This window comes from Carassius auratus, chromosome 39 (genome assembly GCF_003368295.1).
Source record: "Carassius auratus strain Wakin chromosome 39, ASM336829v1, whole genome shotgun sequence".
In the NCBI taxonomy this organism is placed as follows: Eukaryota; Metazoa; Chordata; class Actinopteri; order Cypriniformes; family Cyprinidae; genus Carassius; species Carassius auratus.
In genome coordinates, this window is record NC_039281.1 from 12,765,099 (window position 1) to 12,786,883 (window position 21,785).

General features: G+C 34.8%; 2 protein-coding genes and 1 long non-coding RNA gene across 4 annotated transcripts in view; 2 read left to right on the forward strand and 1 right to left on the reverse strand.

The window, feature by feature from the left end:
• Window positions 1–13,850, reverse strand: LOC113057982 (uncharacterized). Its single transcript, XR_003277905.1, has 3 exons — window positions 13,650–13,850; window positions 9,714–9,719; window positions 1–16 (listed from the first exon to the last, which is right to left on the reverse strand). It is a non-coding gene; the product is annotated as an uncharacterized LOC113057982 (long non-coding RNA).
• On the forward strand, window positions 7,898–15,588 carry LOC113057981 (interleukin-12 subunit beta-like). 2 transcript variants are annotated; one of them, XM_026225641.1, is made up of 9 exons: window positions 7,898–8,712; window positions 9,259–9,355; window positions 9,514–9,774; window positions 10,596–10,698; window positions 10,788–10,960; window positions 11,059–11,228; window positions 11,453–11,556; window positions 14,887–14,998; window positions 15,459–15,588. In XM_026225641.1, the coding sequence occupies exons 2-8, from the start codon at window positions 9,259–9,261 to the stop codon at window positions 14,915–14,917; spliced, it is 939 nt and encodes a 312-aa protein (XP_026081426.1). In that variant the 5' UTR covers window positions 7,898–8,712; the 3' UTR covers window positions 14,918–14,998; window positions 15,459–15,588. The 2 variants fall into 2 exon arrangements, with proteins under 2 accessions (XP_026081426.1, XP_026081425.1); XM_026225640.1 differs by lacking the exons at window positions 14,887–14,998; window positions 15,459–15,588 and adding an exon at window positions 11,695–11,913.
• Window positions 15,496–21,785, forward strand: part of LOC113057979 (RING finger protein 145-like) — a 22,175-nt gene continuing 15,885 nt past the window's right edge. The window contains exons 1-2 of the mRNA XM_026225639.1: window positions 15,496–15,721; window positions 17,156–17,399. Of these exons, the coding sequence (XP_026081424.1) occupies window positions 17,216–17,399 (184 nt within the window). The 5' untranslated portion in view covers window positions 15,496–15,721; window positions 17,156–17,215. The remainder of the gene's footprint in view (window positions 15,722–17,155; window positions 17,400–21,785) is intronic.

Below are 21,785 nucleotides of genomic sequence, written 5' to 3' on the forward strand. Positions count from 1 at the left end.
CCAGCCTTGACCCTTACTCACAGAGATTGCACTGAGAGGATCTTTTTATACCCAATCGACAATTTACCTAATAAGTTACCTTTAAAGGGAACACACTTTAGGTAAGGTAATTTTTTTTACAGAGCAGGAGTCCTCAGTGGTGGTCTGGCCTAAATATTTCCTGAGCAAACAAGTACAATTTTTCATTCCATCTGCAGCAGAATAAAACAGGCAGCCACTTTCTTGGCCTCTATTCCTGGACCAAACCATTAGGGCTCACTGTGGTGCCAATCTGCCATCATATGTCATCACGACAGAATGTACATTTTTCCAAAGCTTGGTGGGAAACATGGTAACTGATTAAATTATTGTAGACTTTGTCATGTTGGGAACAGTCAATATGTTCTCTATAAAACATTCCTTTAAAAAAAGAAAATAAAAAAACACACATTCTACACATTCTAAAAGATTACTTTTTGTCAAGGTTTGGATATTTTTGGTTAGATAAGTATCAGGTTCTACATTATGATTACAGTCGAACATTAAAATCTTGTTAGAAAGGGAACACATAGAAAGCATTTTTGTTACTCAGTATTTGATAATTAAAAAATCGAACAAAATAATAATTGAAAAGTGATCATTCAAAACACTATACAAACATTTGTAATTAATTAATATTTTGTTCAATGTACTTCAATAAATGTTAGAGAGAATGAGAATTTCTTTTGGATTTTTTTTATGATTTATTGATTTTATTTCAATAACTTGGAAAAGAGAGAGAGAGAGAGAGAGAGAGAGAGAGAGAGAGAGAGAGAGAGAAATAAGGTAAGTGTGACTATTTAATTATGAGACTTTAGCGACCCCTGGTGGTGAGATGATGAATGTGTTGTTTTGTCCTAATAAATAATAAATAGCCACACCGACACACCGCCACACACACGTCTAGCAAAGATAAATAAATACAATAAAAAAATAATAATAATACAATATACCCCGTATATGTATATATTGATTATCGATCATGTTTTAAATTACTAAACAGAAATGTTCTTCGCCAGATTAAATATTTTTACATTAGACATCAGGCTAAGCCATTTTCCCTTATGAGGACCACTGGCTGGTTCCCACAGTGTAGGTCATTTTAAGTTTCTTTGTGGGGACATTCAGTCACTACAGTGTAGCCAAAACCAAATCCACTCACACACAAACACACATTGTGTCAACGGACCTCAGATGAAAACCTCAGATTAGTTGATGCCATTAGATCATGTTATTTACATCCATAAAGGGAAAGGAAATGAGGAAGATTCACATGTTTTGTTTTCCTTTTCTGTTTTGTTTTAATTACGTATAATGATGATCTATTCATGAATTAATAATCTGTTTATATGCAAAATATCTGTTTTAAGATTTGTAGCCTATTGTTTGCTCTAGTTTATATCATTTATGTGGTCAAAAAAGGGAATATTAATGTTTGTGTCCCGCCTGCTTTTCTGTCCAGTGGATGTTGGAACGGACCCAGATGAAAAAGTGAGTAGCCAGTGACGGATGGCCAGCTATGCAGCAAGAGAGATGAATTCTGGGAAACCGGTCCAGCCTTTTAGGGACATAAGGGGACTGAGAGGTGATCAACTAGCTCAGGCCATCATGGATGGGTAAGCATATCCTTACCTCATGATATAATACCTTTTACACATCCTGGGGTACTTCGCAGGTTTTTCCTGAAGCATATTCTGTTTTCACTGTCGTTTTTGTTCTCACACTTCAAAATGACTCACTTCCTCTGTGAAGTCTAATATTCGGATTCCCTCTATACTGAACAGCTTAGGCCAGGACTTTCCAGCCCTTTTGTCAGAGCTGCCAGAAGGGATAAAATATTCTGAAGTGATACTTGTTTCAAAATACACAAAACAATATCCATTTTAGCTCTAGACGGCTTGTTAGAGATGTATTTTACAGCCTGTGACAATACTGCTATATTCACTTATGTCTGATGGATTCATAGTTTAATCTAACTGTGTCTTGATGAGCCTCAAATATGTTCACATTAAATATACATGACGTGGATTTTTCTGACCTTTCCAGTGCTTCAAGTCAAGTACCACTTCGTTCTCATATGTGTGCACCTTGTGATTAATCTGCTGTTATCACTCTTGAAAGCTCTTGAAAAGTCTTTAGTAAGGGAATGGATACAGTAGGCAGAAAAAAACATGACAGTAACACTATGAGTATAGAAAAGCATTATAGTCAAATGTACTATTACGCTATTTGATTATCATTATAAAGATGTTTTTCAGACAGGTTAGTACACTGTTTCTATGTAGGCCTACTGTATGATGCCCCACATGTTAGTTGCAACTGTGATTGTGGTGACGTTTCTTCAAAATGATACTATGTTGCCTTCTGGACATTTCACAGCACTATCAAAGTGAAGGGTGCTAAAAGCCCGTTCGGTTTTATCCAAAACATTAACCTAGAAACATTTGATTACATTGGTTATTGGACATATTGTTGCAGTTTTGAGATGAAATCTCCAAGCAGTGGCACTAGAAAGTTAATGCTTTTGCTGCTGGAATGGAAACAACACACTATCTGCACTAAACCATAAACATAAGTGATAGTGTTAACAAGATAATGTTAACAAAAGCAAACATGGGATAAGAAACGTTTGCTCATCCAACCAAGTCTTTGCGCTTTTTTGTTGTGAATCATGTTTCACAAGACTTGTAGCACTCTGCATTGTGAGTGCCGTGCTGTACCTGCTTATTTAATGCTAACATTAAAATTGTACTGGTTAACAAATGCATTCACCGTGCACTATAGTAAAAGTGTTTTAGGTTATAACATAGTATTGTGCAATAATCCTGTAATCCTAATTTGTGTGAAAAGTTATAAAAAGGTCATGATATAGCAAAAGACCCAATGGGTGCACCCAATTTCAGCAGATTTAGTAGACAATTTAGCCATTTTTTGTAATTTAATCTATAAACTTAATGACACTTAACTTCTGACTGCATTTAAAAGCTAAATTAGCTCAAATGGCGAAAGGGACGGCTGCTCTGGGAATGGCTGTCTAATATACTGCTTATTAGACTAATAAAGCTCTCATGAATTAAGCTCTCATGACTCTTGTTTTGCCTTTGATACACTTGTGATCAGTGACTTGGTGCGGGTTTGCTTTTCATTTGGATCTTTCCTGTGTCACCTGGATTTACCGCCTTTGACTCTGCTATAATAAGCCTACAGTTATTGATCTATCTGTCAGGCACCAGACAGATGATAAAGCACCTTTCCCAGAGAGCTCCCTTGCATGGCAATGAAGTTTCTTTTTGTGAATGTTCACACTGAATGTTAGAGCAGTCTTATGCTTATCTCTTTACAGTACATCTTAAATCGTGTCATGTCACTTAATGGGCTCCTAACCACATGATTCCCTTAAATGATTGCTGCCATCTAGTGGACACAACACCTTCTCATCAAAATCTATTCAAATGACAGTGCCTGTGTTAAAGGTGCTGTAGGGAACTTTTGTAAAAAAAATTTTTTTTACATATATATTAAACCTGTCATTATGTCCTGACAGTAGAATATGAGACAGATAATATGTGAAAAAAAATCAAGCTCCTCTGGCTCCTCCCAGTGGTCCTATTGCCATTTGCAGAAAGTCATGCGCTCCCGGTAAAAAACAACCAATCAGAGCTGCGGTCCGTAACTTTGTTTGTGTTCAAAATGTAGAAAAATGAACATAATGAGCGAGTACACCATGAATCCATTTCCAAACCGTGTTTTAAGCTTCACTAGGGTGCACCTATAATAAGTGTTTATATTCTGACTATTTTAGATTGCTTCGGGGGTACCGCGGCGGAGTAACCCAGTACCTTTGTGATTCTTCATAGACATAAACAGAGAGAAGTAGTTCCGGCTACAATGTTTTTCCGCAAGAAGCAAGCAGTTCTGTTTATTAACCGCTAGAGCGTCAAAAGTTCCCTACTGCAGCTTTAATCATGTTTCACAAGACTCATATCTAAGCACTCTGCATCATTTCAGTAGCTCATTTAACAAGTTAAGTGAGTGGTAAAATATTTGTCTTGTTGCAGGCTTCCCATTTTGGTTTGCTTTCTGGTTGTGTCTGCGGTTATCACATTGTGTCTGAATAAAAGTATTAATTACTTTAAAAAAAAAAATAATAAAAAAAATACTGACCTCTTTTGACTTTGAACTTTGAAAGTGCACAGAAAATAGTAAGAATAAGAAAAAAGTAGTAAGAGTAGTAAGAACAAAAGTAGTAAGAGTAGCACATTAGTTTACAGATCTAAATTCAGCCACTGTTCATGTTGACTACATATATATATATATATATATATATATATATATATATATATATATATATATATATATATATATATACTTTGAGTTAAAACTTTCATTAAAGAGGATTATACAAGCATTTTCAAAAAATATAAATAAATAAATGAATTAAAATAGACTGTTTCTACTCCAAATCTACATTAATGTACAACTTGTTTGTATTGCATAACTCCTATTAACGAAGTTATCTATAGTGACGAGATTCAGAAAGGACAGTGTGTCACATGGTGTTGTCAGCTGCTAAAGGTGATCAGTCAACTTCTCTTTTAGTGGTAAATGTGGGAAATAAACTCTCTCTCCCTCCTCTCTTGTCTCTGCTTTATGCATGTGAAATCTCAGTTTTACTCAATAAACTATTGAGGTAGAAACTTTCAAAGGTTTAAAAGGTTTCAGGGTGAAGGGAAGCATATCCCTTACGAAATTCATTCAAGTGTGCTATTAGTATACTTCTTTTAAACTAAAAATAGGAATGCATGCTTTTAGTTTACTTTGTATGTACTTCTCAGAAATGGGCTTCATGTACTCCTCATATGTGTATTTAAATTGACATTTAAGTATACTTGACATGTGAAAGCTCAGTTTTACTCAATAAACTTTTGTGGTAAAAACTTTCAAATATTTAAAAGGTTTCAGGATGAAGGGAAATCGTACACTTACAAAAAGTCTAAATATATTTGAGCTATACTCCTCGAATCTGTGTTTTCATTATTATACGGTAGAGGGCGCTAGTACACATCTTCTGCACAGAATTTCCAAAAATGCACAAGTGAAGAAAAAAGAAACACCAGATACTATGACATGTAACACGATCATCTGACATGAAACAGCATTAAAACTGTAACGTTATGAAATAAAATGTTGACCAATAAAGAGGTTTTGGGTGTTGATCGACTCCATCTACGTTTTGATTATCATTCTGAATTCAATTCATAGTCTTTTTTCAGCTTTTTGTTTACACATTAAAGTGTTTAAAAAATAATCCATGAAGCTAGAATAAAATGGTTTTGTTTACAAGCAGATACCCTGTTCTTTCTTTTGATGTTTTTTATATTCAGATATTCATGTACCAAAATATATACACATTCAATTCTAAATACAAAGTATTTCATTAGTAAACTAACAGTAAACCTATAAGTTCACTTTTAGTATAATTGTAGTACAAACTACAAACATAGAGGTAAACTAGTGGTGTACTCAAAGTTTGACACTGTTATTCTTAAAGTATGCTTAAAAGTATACTTTTAAATACTAGAAAGTGGGCCAATTTACTCCCAAGGAGTATTGAAACGGTACACTTACAAGTATACTGCTATAGAACACTGATATTTGTATACTTGCTACATAAAGTATACTTAAAAATTATACTTGAACTTTACTTAAGTATAATTAATAAAATAAACTTGAAGTGAACTACTTTTTCATAAGGAATGTCATCGACTCATATAATATGAAAGTATAACTATAAATGTAGCCATAAGCACGCTGTCACATATTTCAGTAACTATAATGTTTTGAATCAAACACCCAGTTACATAAATGTATTGTGTACACAAAGTCAAAAATTAGAGCACATTCTGCACATACAAACTACTTATTAATATTGGTTGGCCACAATAATAGTTTGATTTATTTGACCTTTCCTATTTTACTATTCATGAAGATTTCTGTTTCAAAATGTAATTGTTCACATTTTACTGAAACAGACAAATCTGACTGATTGACAATAGTTTCCATTGTAACATCCTGACATAGTGCCCCAGATAATGAACTGTATATTTTTGAGGGGCATTGACAGTGGAAATATATAAATAGCTTCTGTGTAGCCACAACGTAAAGGTTTGTGTCTTTTACAGAAATGAACTGAAACTGAAAAGTAAAACATGTGACTAGTTTATGATCTACATAGATTCACATATATGACCACTACAATATAATTCTTAACAAATACCTAATTATCTCTTCTGTTTTACATTTGATACTTAGGCTACTATTACTATTATTGTTTTTCCTTTAATTACATCAGACAGTAGTCAACTGAAAATAATCAGAAGACACTTTACTTTGATTTCTCAAGCATATTTTACTCAGTGATGTAAATGAAGTTCATCTTCTTTCACAAAATATGTGTTTAGACATCCATGAGACGGTGTAATCTTCCACGTTTTCTCTAGAACTCCTTTTTGGCATCCATGCACATCATGGTAAACTCCTGAAACTCGCTTAGATTTACTGCTCGCAAATAGATTTAGTGCTCTATTATGCACAACTTATTCCCTGATCACACAACAGTCCACATAAATATTATTTTCCATATTTGTCTTAAATTTACAACACTCTCTATGAACACATTGGAGATAGTCACCCGCCATTTATAGCTAGTACTTTTTTAAATTTCATTTAGATGTTTATGTAAATGTAACATATGTTATCTATTTTTTTACTTGTAACCAAATTGTCTTCTTTCTGCTAATTGATCTGCTGAAAAGCGTTAGCCACTATGATTGCTGCTCACGCATTGGTTTCTTTCAGTTCCTCTACTGAAACTATCAGCTAACAGTGACAAACAGTGACAAAATGCGAAGAGCTGAAAAGGATCTTTGTAATTTTGACTGGGAAAAACAAGAAAGAACACAATTTACATCTACAGCAGTTAACATTTGATGTGGATCAAAAACGTTCTTCAATGTTATGCTAAGAACCAAGTTAAAATAAGATATTTGGATAACTTGGATGAAAGGTTTTGATCTACTTGAAATATTGACTATACTGTAGACTGTCAATTATTTTTATCAAACTCATAAAACTCAGTTGCCAATTTCTCCAACTGCATCCCAGTCCAGCATGTCAAATGTAATCATTATGTGTTTCTTCCCCATGTTGTCACATGCTTCATGAAATGGTAAAACTGAATGTCTGAGGAAGGGAAAAGAAAAGCACAAGAGTTATTCCGTACAACTGAAATTCCACCGAAACAATGTATTACAGATGAATAAAAATTTCATAAAAAGATGATCAAAAATTACACATTTGTCAATTGTTCTCATGTTATTGTAAATTAAAAGGGAAATGTGAATTAGCAATTATTAGTGTGTTCTGATCCGTTCAGTGATTTTTTTTTCTTGTGAATATCCAGCAGACAAAAATAATCCAGAGTAATTTTAGTGTTAGTTAGTGAAAGAAGGCAATGAAACTTTGAAAAAAGCCCCCTTAAACTTAATTTTGCTCTTTAGACTGAAATAATTTTAACTGCTTCCACTGTCAATCTACTATTAATGCTGTTTGTTACCATGATATTAAGGCACCTTTCACATTTCCACGTTTATGGATTTCGGATTGACACATATATACAGTATATAGTTGAATCTCATATAGCATAATGTGTAAAAAAAAAACTTGAAATAATTTATGATATGCTTTGTATTACTATTATTATAAAAAAATATTATATAATTGTTTTATTAAATTGTTTTATTACTTTTTGTACGCAATGTTGTATTCACTACTTCTCCTAAGAATTTGATAGAATAAATGCACATTGTAAAACTTTAACTAGAGTCATAGAATTTTCTTTTTTGTGTGTGTTTATTAGTAGTAAAAGGTCTGTGTTCTTAGATGTATAAAAATTACAATGGTATTTCTTTGTAGGTTTTATAACCTCTACTGAGAGTTCTGTTTTCTTTTTTCCTTTCTTTCATTCTTTTTTCTATGTTATCTGGACATCTTTCAAAAAGGCTGAAAAGTGTCATCAAACATCTACTGTGAAATTTCTTATCAGTAATCTTAATGTACAAATCACTAAATGTCATTATCTGAGAGAATAGGGGAATAACTTAATTGGAAAAACCAGCAGATAGTAGGGACAAGCAAATCAAAAAAAGTAACGCAACCAGGTAAATCATCCTCTGACTTTCAGATGAGAACATGTGACAAAAATACCCCGAGGTTTTGGAAAACAAACATTGACTTAACATCTTTCCTGCCCCGTTAGACTGAATTCTTCACAAAGTCCACATTGAAAACCAATTAGCAATTTCATATCTTATTTTTTTCCTGTCCAAATATAATACAATCTAGTAAATAATCACAGTATTCTGAATGGGCTGTGCGATTGTATATAAATAGCCTGATATTAGAGAAGAGAGAGGACAGTGAGAAGGCTCAGTGGAAGTGAGAGAATTAGTGATGATATCTGAGAACAGCTAAGTTTGAAGTTCCTCTATAATGTGCATTGGTCCTTTTTGTTCTGCCCAAGGGAAATTCTGCCCTCCTGATACAGTACTTATAAGCTTGCCATAAAAAACACAACACTAAAGCAACATCAATCTGGTAGTGGAGGTTAATCTCTGGATTTTTGAGTGATCAAGGGTAAGTCACTTATTTCCAACTCATTTTATAATGTAATGAAAAGAATCACTCAATAATTGTTATATATATATATATATATATATATATATATATATATATATATATATATATATATATATATATATATATATATATATATATGCAGTTTATACATGGTAATGATAAATAAAATAAACAAAACTAATTTTAAGACCAATTTTCCATAGCCTAGCCTAGGTTACCACTACCTGCATAGGCCCAATAATAAGTAAGATTATTAACATGACATGAAAACTGACAATTTTATGCATGTATAAACAAGTGAAGTATGATTTACCAGTTTAACAAATGAATTAACTTGATACAACATTTTCCTGTCTCTTTTAGAAGTTGATAAGTCTATTAATTTTGCTTTCCTAAATGCACGACTAAATGGTTAGCTGCATTTTATTCTTTGCATTTCGCATTGATTTCTCGCTTTATAAGAATAGACCTGCAGCAACAGCTGAGAACCGATGATTAAGCGTATAATTGCAGTATAAACGTTTCTCTTTTTTTCACCAACAGATGTTTTTTCTCTTATTGAGTGCGTTGTTGTTTCTCCAGTCCTCTGCTGATGGATCCATCAAAACAGAAGAGAGCTACTGGACACTTAAACCAAATGGTTTGTTCGTTTGTCTGAATCGTATCTAAAGAAGTGTTTCTGTGTAAAATTTCTACAACATACTTATAAACTGCTATCATTTATTTTATTTGTATTGGGGCTCATATTGTTAAATTTGCTATACACTTCTCATTTGTTTTTCAATTGTCTGTCATCAGTGCTTGTGGTGAATGCCAATGTAGGTGAGGATGTAAACGTGCCTCTTATCTGTGGAGAGGCTTATGAAAGGGAAAATATTACATGGACCAAAAACGGCTATGAAAATCTTGATGCCCAAGGAAACAGGATTGTCCTCACAGTAGAGGGGTGGATGGGGGGCAACTACTCTTGTTTCAGTAGTGAGGGATCCTACCTAAACCACACACTGGTGCTGGCTCAGTGGACCTACAGGAAGTTTATCAAGAATACGCCTGAGAAAGGTACAACCCTTTTTTACACTGTGTAAAATTGTCATGATATTAGTTTGAAAAATTGTAAGTTTCAAGCATTCTGTAGAGAAACATTTTACAATAAACTATTTATTTCTACCATGTAGTTTGAAAAATATATTTGGGGGGGGGGGGGTGGAGTAAGATTTTTTTTTTCTTTTTTAATACTCATCAAGACTTAATTTTTTTGGCAAAAAAAAAAAAAGAGTAAAAACAGTAAAAGTGTGAAATATTATTACAATATAAATGTTATCTATTTTAATGTATTTTAATTAATTATAAACAGTGAGTCTCCAGTCATAAATCATTCTAATATGCCGAATTGCTGCTCAAAAACATTTCCTATTATCAGTTTTGAAAATGAGTATGCTGCTTATTAATGTTTTAATTTTTATTAATTTTTTTTTTTAAAAATACGTAATATTTGAATATTATGTTCAAAAGAACAGCATTTATTTGGATGATAAATATTTTGTAACATTATAAATTCTGAATATAAATTAATTAATTTATAGATTACATTTATTAATTAAATAAATAAATAAATACATATATCTGTGTTGTCACTTTTGATCAATTGACTGTGTAAAAGTATTAATTTCTTAATAATAATAATAATAATAATAATAATAATAATAATAATAATAATAATAAATTGACCCCCAATGTTTGAACCGCAGTGTTTTTTTTATTTATAAAATGCATTTGTTTATTTATTTGATTAAATTCGGTTTTCATAATTGGATTATATGATTATATTTTATTTCATTATGATTAATATTATTTTTTTATTTATTGAATTACCAAACAAGGTTACATTGATTGTTCATCTAATAACTATGGAGGTTCCTTCAAATGTGATTGGAAATGGGATAGAAATAGGAACGGCCATGTTGCTCATATCAAAGCCACACGGTAAGTTTCTCCATCTTACCTTAGAGTTTCCAATCTGCAACAATGTAAAAAAAACAAAACAAACAAACACTTGACTGATTTTGTTCCAGCCCTGGTGGAAGCAACATCAGCTGTTCTCTGGATTCCAATGGATTTGTCACATGCTTAGACCATGACTATTGTCCCTATGCCGAAGAAGTGGAGCGTATCAACCTGACCATATACTTCAGAAGCAGCTTTGTTGTTGAATCCTACAATACAAAGTTCTACATCATGGATATCGGTGAGCTCTCAAAAATCGCTAAGATGGAGTCTTAGAATATTGAATTTTGAATGCTTGCTCATTTGAATATAAAAACAATCTATTTCTGCACTTCTTAGTGAGGCCTGATATGGTGCCTATTAGACTGATCAATAAAACATCCATAGAGGTCAAATATCCCCACTCCTGGAGCACACCATCATCCTACTTCCCTCTTACATTCCAAGTGAAAGAGATTCGTTGTCGGAAACATGACAATTGTGACTGCTCCAAACTGAACTCACAGGAGGTAACTCTACACGCTACTGCTCAAAAGAGTGTTTGGAATATTTACATTTGAAATAATTAGGGTCCATTTAGTGAAAATTATTAGAATCATTACAAACTATTTTCAAATTTTAGTGTTTCTTAAAATGTAATTTATTTCTGTGAAAGCAAGACTTAAATTGTAACTATTAAAAGTATTATTATTTTAGCCAGACCTGGTAATCTATTAATATTTGTTTTGCTCAGATTTTCTTCACACAAAGTCAGCAGCTGCCAGTGACAAAAGGGATGACGGTGTGTGTGAGAGCGAGGGATGAATTCTGTAATTCCTCATGGAGTGACTGGAACCAGTAAGTATGTGTACAGTATTTAACATTTGTTAAATTTCATAGCAAAACATTTGCTTTACCCCCATTAAAATGGTCTTATTGCTTTTTGAATGTTTTTTTTCTGCACATGTGATACAAAATATCTCTGTTCATTTATAGATGCAAAACCAGAAAACACAACACGCAAAGGAGATGAAATAGTTAAAAATGCTATAATTTATTAAAACATTATGATCCTTTCTGTAGTTATGAACAATGACTGACTCTGTTAGACCTTCTTTGGTCATAAACTGTGTTATTAAATACGTACACATAGTATGTGTTTTTGTAATAATGTATTTATCTATACATGTTAATGTAATAGTATAAATAACACTACCGTGCTCTTAAATTAATTATTTATATCTGTAGTACATATTGTGTTAGATGTATTTATTAAGATTTCAATGTTTCTGATGTCTTTACTTGGTTATATAAGATATAAAACATCAATAATCTCATAATTCAGTTTGTCTTTATTGCATGTTTAAATTAAGGAAATGTTATTTAATGTCATGTCTCACCAAGTGTGAACTATAATGTAGCATGTAGTTTGCGAAATAACACACACATTGAAAGGTTTGGACTTTGTTAGGGTCCTAATTATGTGCAAAAACTCTGTAGATCACACATAAGACTGCCCAAGACAGGAATTACTGTCACATCTCAATGTGGAGCAAAGCGACTTGCTATTCCACCAAGGTCAACAGAGTTTGGGCATGAGATCAAAAGCACCACCTAAACCAAATTATCAATGATTGTTCAAGTGTTTTGTGAAAACAAGTCCTCTATTGAAGTCTGGGGGAAAACACATGTGAAACATACCATGAGTGACACTTAACCACTATGACTTGCCAATTGTAAAAAACACAAGTGCTGGGTTTTTGGAAATTACACAATTGATGCATCACTGACTTTTGAGGAACTTGCCCCAAAAAACCTGCCATTCATTAATTAAAGCTAGTAAATAATAAAAGAGGCATAATAAAATAAGTACATGAAAGGGAAACGCCAATAATTAATCTGATCTGATCAGCTGTGATTCTAAACTCTCATAATCACAAACCAGACAATTAATAAACTATTTTATATATATATATATATATATGCAAACCTGATTCCAAAAAAGTTGGGACACTGTACAAATTGTGAATAAAAACAGAATAATGTGGAAGTTTCAAATGTTAATATTTTATTCAGAATACAACATAAATTACATATCAAATGTTTAAACTGAGATAATGTGTCATTTTAAGGGGAAAATAAGTTGATTTTAAATTTCATGGCATCAACACATCTCAAAAAGTTGGGACAAGGCCATGTTTACCACTGTGTGGCATCCCCTCTTCTTTTTATAACAGTCTGCAAATGTCTGGGGACTGAGAAGACAAGTTGCTCAAGTTTAGGAATAGGAATGTTGTCCCATTCTTGTCTAATACATGTATTGGCTTCTAGTTGCTCAACTGTCTTAGGTCTTCTTTGTCGTATCTTCCTCTTTATGACGTCCCTAATGTTTTCTATGGGTGAAAGATCTGGACTGCAGGCTGGCCATTTCAGTACCCAGATCCTTCTTCTACGCAGCCATGATGTTGTAATTGATGAAGTATGTGGTCTGACATTGTCATGTTGGAAAATGCAAGGTCTTCCCTGAAAGAGACGACGTCTGGATGGGAGCATATGTAGTTCTAGAACTTGGATATACCTTTCAGCATTGATGGTACCTAGCTGCCCAAGCCACACGCACTCATGCAACCCCATACCATGCAGGCTTCTGAACTGAGCACTGATAACAACTTAGGGTTGTCCTTGTCCTCTTTAGTCCGGATGACTTGGCATCCCAGTTTTCCAAAAAGAACTTCAAAGTTTGATTCGTCTGACCACAGAACAGTTTTCCACTTTGCCATATTGCCAGTCCATATCAATTGAGCCTTGGCCCAGAAAAAACTCCTGTGCTTCTGGATCATGTTTAGATATGGCTTCTTTATTGACCTATAGAGTTTTAGCCAGCAATGGTGCCGTCTTAGTGCCCAGAAGATCATGTGCATCCAGTATGGTTTTCTGGCCTTGATCCTTACGAGATTGTTCCAGATTCTCTGAATCTTTGGATGATATTATGCACTGTAGATGATGATAACTTGAAACTCTTTGCAATTTGTCTCTGGGAAACTTCTTTCTGATGTTGCTCCACTATTTTTCGCCGTAGCATTGGGGGAATTGGTGATCCTCTGCCCATCTTGACTTCTGAGAGACACTTCCACTCTGAGAGGCTCTTTTTATACCCAATCATGTTGCCAATTGACCTAATAAGTTGCAAATTGATCCTCCAACTTTTCCGGCGTATTATTGCTACCTATCCCAACTTTTTTGGAATGTGTAGCTCTCATGAAATCCAAAATGAGCCAATATTTGGCATGACATTTCAAAATGTCATTCAACATGTTATCTATATTTTGTTGTGAATAAATTATAAGTTTATGAGATTTGTAAATTATCCCATTCCTTTTATACTCACAATTTGTAGAGTGTTCCAACTTTTTTGGAATATGGTTTGTATAAATACACAGAGTATATATGTATATATATATATATATATATATATATATATATATATATATGTGTGTGTGTGTGTGTGTGTGTGTGTGTGTATTTCCCGGGTTAAGTGTATTCTTAAGTATATTTCTGGCTAAATAGTTGACTTGTTCATCCAGGGAGGTTTATAAGTTTGAGACATATAGAATGTATTGAAAAGGCCACTGTCCCTCCTTATCAGAGTTAAGAGTTTTTTTCGGGGGCAAGTGTGACATAAAAACTTTGATCTGAGAAGCATTTCCTCAACATCTTTATGGGAGACAGTGAACAGGGTACAGATTGCTGACCCACTTATGAAGTATAGAGACTAAAAGAGAATATTGGCTCACTCCCTCTGGGACATGTGCTGTTGTAGGTTCACGGAAACCTCCACGTGCTTATAATTAAATGATTTACAGCCTGTATGTAGCAGACACACTATGTTAATAAAATACGTAATTAAATGTATTCTTTCACATTCTGTTTTATAATAAACAGACTGTTCACTAAAAGTTGTGTATGGTCATTTTATGGAAATGGCTAGTAGGTCTGAAATGTCTACAGTGATCTCTCTGTTTCTCTTTTAGTCAGCAGTATCTAGCAGTACTTTTGCAAATGAGTTTTCACTTAACACTGTTGTGGTTTAACATGTGACCTATTGTATTTTATTACTGAATGGGTATTTACTGTATATTCCCTGAATGCTACATAATACTCTGTAAATGATGCTTAATGTTTACACAGGAGGGAAGTTCAAGTCAACATGAGTGAATAGCTGAGTCAGCTGTGGCTTCATCACAAGAGGAGAAATTTCTAGGGGTTTGGAGATGATAATTCCCCATAAAGCATGATTGAGGTAATCAGTTTTTAACCACATCATTATTAATATTATTGTTATTATTTTTATTAACAGCATTAATTTATCATTAGAAACACTAGCTATCTACTGTGACTAAAGAGCTTACACATACTGGTTGATTAAAAATTACAGAAATATATATATAGTATAGGGCAGCTGTGGCAAATTATGTGGTGGTTGTTAAGCACTGTAGTGTATGACTTCTCTCAACTCCAGAAGACGAGAGGGAGAAAGAGAGAGATGTGCAGCGGCAGTATTACAGATAGATAGCCTAATTATCAAGTCGATTATACATTTATTATTATTATTATTATTATTATTATTCACAGCCAGTGATCTGGTTAATTATAGCGGTCTTAATCTTTATAGCACAGTTGTCATTGTGAATGCTGAGTCGTCTGCTCTAACTCCTTATCATTCCACCTCTCGACCCCCTCTCTTCCTCTCTTTCTTTCAGTTTCAACGTGTGCTGTGCCCTCAAGATGCCACGGCTCTCGCTAATCCGCTCTCCGCGGCGCACATGCTCAGTACCGATCACTGTGGCAGTCTGTAATGGCTGCGGGATGATGTGATACGAGTCCCGGTGCCGCGTCGGTAGGAATGCCATTTCCCTGAGACCGCCAACCACTCCATTCATTCCTCCGTCAACATGGTTGACATCCGACAGAAGAATAAAGGTCGGACATCGTAGTCGCGAGCACTTGCGAGAGTCATAATCGTGTAAGTTGAATGTTTATTTGGTCTCCGTTAAATTGCGGCTTACTGAGCGGGGGATCCGGGCATGCCTTATCCGAGGTCACCACAGTTCATAGCAGCATCTCTAGAGAGAGAGAGAGAGAGATATCCGCGGGCTGTATCCAAATGTTAGTATATATAACGTGCGATGAGATTCTTGATTATATTTCCGTGCAGGGTTTCTGTTAATAAAGACGTTTACAACTGGATATCATAACGTGTTAAAGCAGCATCGCGTCAATGTAACGTTACAGACAACAATAATGCAACATTCGCTGTTGTTTTTATTCACTTCAGTAGGACGGAAAATGAATTTATTTGTGTAGACGCGCTTATTTAGTACTGCAACAGTGCGATCAGCCACGCACAATGAATTTTCAATGAGCTCGGGTTTACTGTAGATCATTTCGACAGTTCCCGTTGGATCTAACATTAGAAAATACATTATCAGGGGGCGAAACGTCGGGGTTTAGGGTCGAGGTGCTGAGCTACCTCTTTTTTAGCCTATATATATATATATATTTTATATAAAGCTTGAACCCCGCCCCCAAGGGAAATCCAAACAAGTTGGGAAAATAAAATACTTTATTTTTTACAGAAAATTTGACGTTTTAAGGGATTTGAAATGTTTAATTAATCACAAAAGTTAGTGTAAACTAAAACTAAAAATATAAACATATTGTACTGTAGCCTACTTATTACTTTTGCACATTTAACACTTTATATTACAAGTGTTTCACAAAAATAGTGCCCGGATAGGCCTAGATTTAGACGTTTTAACTGACAAATTTTGCGCAAACACAGGCCACTATTGGGTCTGAAAAAATGTCCCACAGAAGTTACTTTACAAACGAATTTACAAAGATTGACTTGGACATGAATTGACATAACTGACTCCCTCAGAAGTGTGTATACTTAGCACACTGAGTGCAAAACAGATGAATTGCATTTAGCATTATGTAACTGTTTGTTTATAAGGCTGCTGCTTATAGTTTTGTGGAAACTAATAACAAGTTATTTGCATTATTTGCTGGTTTATAGTATACATTAGACTGTTTTATGCTCTGTCTGTGCTGTGTTTTGTGTGAGTGTTAAAAACAAGCAGCCCTAATGAAACAAACAGGTTATGTAAAACCTGTAATATGTAATACTTGTTTTTGAATCTGTCCATTAAACTTCAGTGCACAATGCTGCTGAATTTTATATTTAGTCTGCCTAATTACACTCTACATACAAACTTTTTGTATTTTCTGCTGTATAGTCGAGAAACAATTATCTGAATCAGTTTTTTTTGGTCTTGATTTAAGGGCTTCTCTTGTGATTATAGAGCTTGTCTTCAGACAACACCTTTTTTTTAACTGACAGACTGTCATGAACCTCTCTCTCTATCTCTGTTTGTGTCTCTCTATCTCGTATCAGTGCAGTGCTGGTGTGTGATAGTGCCATTGAATTGCGTGTGGTTGGCGGTAGTCAGGAGTGATGGCTGTGAAGGAGAGGGTGGAGGCGGTGCTGAATGTGGGCCTGCGGGTCCCCAGTATCATGTTACTAGAGGTGCTGTACCGCTGGGATGTCAGCTCCTTCTTCCAGAAGATCCAGAGAAGCAGCCTCAACAACAACCCACTCTTCCAGTACAAGTACCTGGCCCTCTACCTTCACTATGTGGGTGAGTGACACATTTTTACATGACAATATTTGGGTTATTCAATGGTAAATTAATAAGTGGTCATTTGGTGTCATTAAAATGGCCATCATAGTACCATGGTATGACCATCTCCACTATGGTACTTTTTGTGAGGGAATGAATGGCTTTCATCAGCAGATAAGTTTACAGTTTTTCCTTCTTGCTAGTTAAATCCCAGCAAAGCTAAATCAAAACTCTTCTGGCATTTTATATTTTGTTGAATTAGTGGCTAATTAATTAGAATTTTGGACAATCTTATTAATATGTTTTTGTACAATCTACTTACACACCATTGAATTTTAGGTCTAGAGGGTGAACCTTTATGTTTACTTTATAAAAATATTAATCCATATGGATCACTTTGTACACATTCATACAAAATCACAACCTTGAAAAAAAAAAAAAGATGAATTTTCTCATTGTATCTGGTTGGCTAAACCATTACAATGCTGCTGTTCTAAAACATGTATTTGTTCAGTTCTTGCTTTCTGTGGATGTTGAACTCATGACTTTAGCATTGTAAATGCCATGCTCTACTACAGAAAAGCATAAAATGTGTCATAAAATGTGGTTTGTTATAGTTCAGGGCAGGAAAGAAGTCTCTGAATTCTTTGCAATTGTTATTGGTGGTGGTTCAACACATTACTCCAGATTGTCACTCATTTGAGTAATGGTGGCACAGGCAGAGAGTGATTGAGTGGAGAATGGAAAAAACTGAAATGAGTTGGCATAAAAAAATCTCATATGCAAAAGAAAAATCACATGAAAATAAATAAATACAATCTATTCAGACCTATTTCTCACTGTTTATTTACCCTGCTGACAGGCGACTGATTCAGGTCAATGGTCTCTCTCAGGCCCCTGTCCTGAGTTTTACAAAGACTCAGTGGAGCGTAGCATCAGCTCCCATTCATCTACTGCGCACATCCCAAAACACACATCTCATGAGTTATTCACAGGGATCATGCCGTGTTGATGTTTGAGAATGACTTTTATTTTCTCCCTTTCTCAATTGTTTAAGGTTTTTTTTTTCTGAAAGGCCTTCGGACTTCTGGAGTGTGTTTTTTTCTTTGGTTTCATTTGGTCTTGTTTATAAGAGACTTTAGTACAACTTCACCCACATAACCCCATGTTTTAATGGTTTATAAACTTTAATTAAAGCCACAGACTCCAGGAAAACTGGCTTTTGGAGCAGATATTTGTGTAGTACCCAAAGGAACGAACCCTGATGACTCTGATTTGTCTCGTATGTGTGTGTGGTCATGCACTTTGCTCATGTGGCTGATATTTACCCTGGAGAGGAGGCTTTTGAGGTTACATGTGGATGGGTTTTTACAATAAGAATGGCAACTTCTGGTAATGACTCTAGAACAGAAAACAAAACCCAGCAAACTGAAAGTGCAAAATAATGAATCTGTACACTGTACAGCTAGTTTACAGAATAAAAAGTAACTGTTTTGAATGAATTCACATTGAAATTTGGAACAATGACATGATGCTCATTGTTTATTCTATCTAATAATTCAATCAAAATGCAATTCATACATTCAGTGACTTAAAAAGACCTCTTATATGATGAGCGTGTATTCTGTTTCTGTATTAACAGAAATAGATGTTTATATGTTTATATATTTACCATGAGAATGCACAATAGGGCTAAATCACAAAATATAATTTAAGGGAGGGCCCTTAACTGAAAACCACACAGAAAACAGTATGCTTTTTTAAAGTGTTTATATAAAAATAAAGCAAACCACAAATCATTTTTGTATATGCATGACAAATAATCAATAAAGTCCTTTGAGTGCAAAAAGAAAATCACTGTTGTGTGTGTCATTAATCTTTGTAAAAGAAAACGTATCCGTTTGAATAAATACAAGTCTCTCAGCCGCAGAAGGCACTGAACACGAACATTGAAGACCCCAATGATGGCAGAAGGCAAAAGAATCCAATAGTCCAATAGAAAAAGTATTCCAAAGGATCAGCAATCCAAGTTTCCTTAAAACATAGCGTGTGTTGCAACTCTATGATCTTGAATGATCTCAGCACGATGAGCAAAGTGTTTTGATCAAGTTATTCATTAGTCCAACAATGAGTAATTCACAGTACAAAAGAAAAAAGGAGCGACAGAAAAAAAAAGTTATTCTACAAAACAAACACACAACTAGCATTAGCATATAACAACAGCCCATTATTTTACAGCTACTTAAACTATATACAAAGTAAGTATGAAGTTACAAAATGCATAGTATGCTAAGTGCAAAGCTCAAAACAAGCTAGAACACTTACATGTTGAGCTGGAAGCATTTGTTTCTCAAGCCGAACTCCATTAAAGGTGCCATATGCAAAGATTTAGGTAAAAATATCCATAACATGACCTACACGCATCAAAAGAATGAGAAGAAATAAGGGCGATGATGTCATTAAAAAAATGTCAAGTTATAGTGCTGCAGAGATATCAACCTTAATTAGCATTAGCATTACTAGACCCGGCCCGGCAGGTGTCGTAATACCAGTTTCGGCCATGGGAGGCGGTATGCGGGCAACATAACCACCAGCCAACCTGCAATACACAAATAACTTGCACGGCTTGTGGGCGTGCCTGAACCTAATGTCAATCATGTGGGAAGTACAGCCCAGTACTTTCATTGAAAATTCATTGAGCATTTCAGTTCAGGGAAGAGAGCGCCACCCGCTACAGGGAAACAACCGCGCTCTGAATCACAAATCAAATTAACATCTACACTGCTTTTAATCGCTGGAGACAACTGATTCACCCGAAAGAAATGAGGTTCGACTCCGAACTTGCAACATTTCTTTTTGATTTGGTAAGTAAGATGCTGTTAGTATTTCGCTAGAAGTTTGTTTTATATGTTTGTGTATTTGTTTTCGGGAAGTTATAACATAGAAATGTATCGAAGGCTGTTCGATAAACGTGCTCATGTTAGCGATGGCTAACCGTAGCTGCGTTTGATAATTAGCTAGCTATAACTTAACGTTACATATTTTATTATATCATAACTAACCTGCTCTGTCTAGTCTGTTGGTCTCCGTGTCCTCTTTGCTTCTTGGTTTTTCTGTGCGTGAAAAAATGTATGTGTGGCGTGAAATCATGTGAAAAGAGTCAATTGCGTGTGTATCACTGTGAATGCTTGAGAGTTGGCACATTATTTCCCAAGCAGAATAAAGGACAGGTTGATTATTGCTGTTTAGCGTTTGTATTAATCTATGATGTGTCCCTGTTTGCGTACAGGGACATAAAAAATAAATTAAAAGTGATACGTGGACCAAGGTGTCTGAGATTGTTCATTTTAAGTAAAGGATCCTAATATTTTGTCCACAACAATATTTAATGAGGTTAACTTATAACTCCCTGTGGTTAGTCTGCACAAGATCAACAAGCTTGTTTGCTTTGCGGCCGCTTTAAATACAAAATAAGCATTCGATCTACGTTAGAGCGTCTGACCGCTAACAAATCTTTCTGCAGCGTCGTGAGCAGAGCGTCAAGAGCGATTTTTGACGCTCTAGACGCCGGCGGTCTGAACGCACAGTTAGGCTTCGGCTATGGCTGTAGTGTTGTTGTGAAAGTAGGGGCGGAGCATAGAGACTATGCCGTTTCTCGTTTGTTACTCTAGAGTAGACCAGTTCACTTTATTGAGGCATACTGCCCCCATCTGTTATGGAATGTGGAGTATGACTTAATTTTTTTTGCCAAATATTACAGATGGCACCTTTAAGGAGTAAGGTTATGTGTGAGAAAACCATGCTTTTCTTTAATCAAACAGGTCTATATTACTCTACTGCCTATATACGCTTTATCCCCAAATGGAGAACAGCCTATAGCCTATAGTACAGGAACTACACAAAACATTGTAACCGTAGTATGGTCAGTTACATATCCCTTCCCTTGATGAAAAACGTGTCCAAATCGTGACAAATTTTAAGATTCTGTACATGGTAAGAGTCTATGGAGACAGGATCAACCATAAAAGAAATTCTGTAATTTAGCGGACCTAATTTGTTTTTAATTACAGTTGGACCTTTCCATTTAGGTGATATTTTAGCTATGAAGCCATCATGTGCTTTAGACAAGGGATGGGTACAAACCCAAACTGCGTCTCCAACTTGACATTCACATGATCTGTGTCATTGGTTGTAGTACTTATCTTGTTTTACTTGGGCTCATTTCACATTTTCCTTTATCATGCTAATGAGCTGTTCTTGATGAGCCAAAGTAGGATAAGCAGGATTTTCTGGATCGCGAGGTTTTTGAAGTGCTCACTACAAAGGTCCTTTCTGATTATAGGCCAAGAGCTATCTCTGCAGGTGAAAATACTGTACTCTCTTGTGCCATGCTGAGTTTATAGC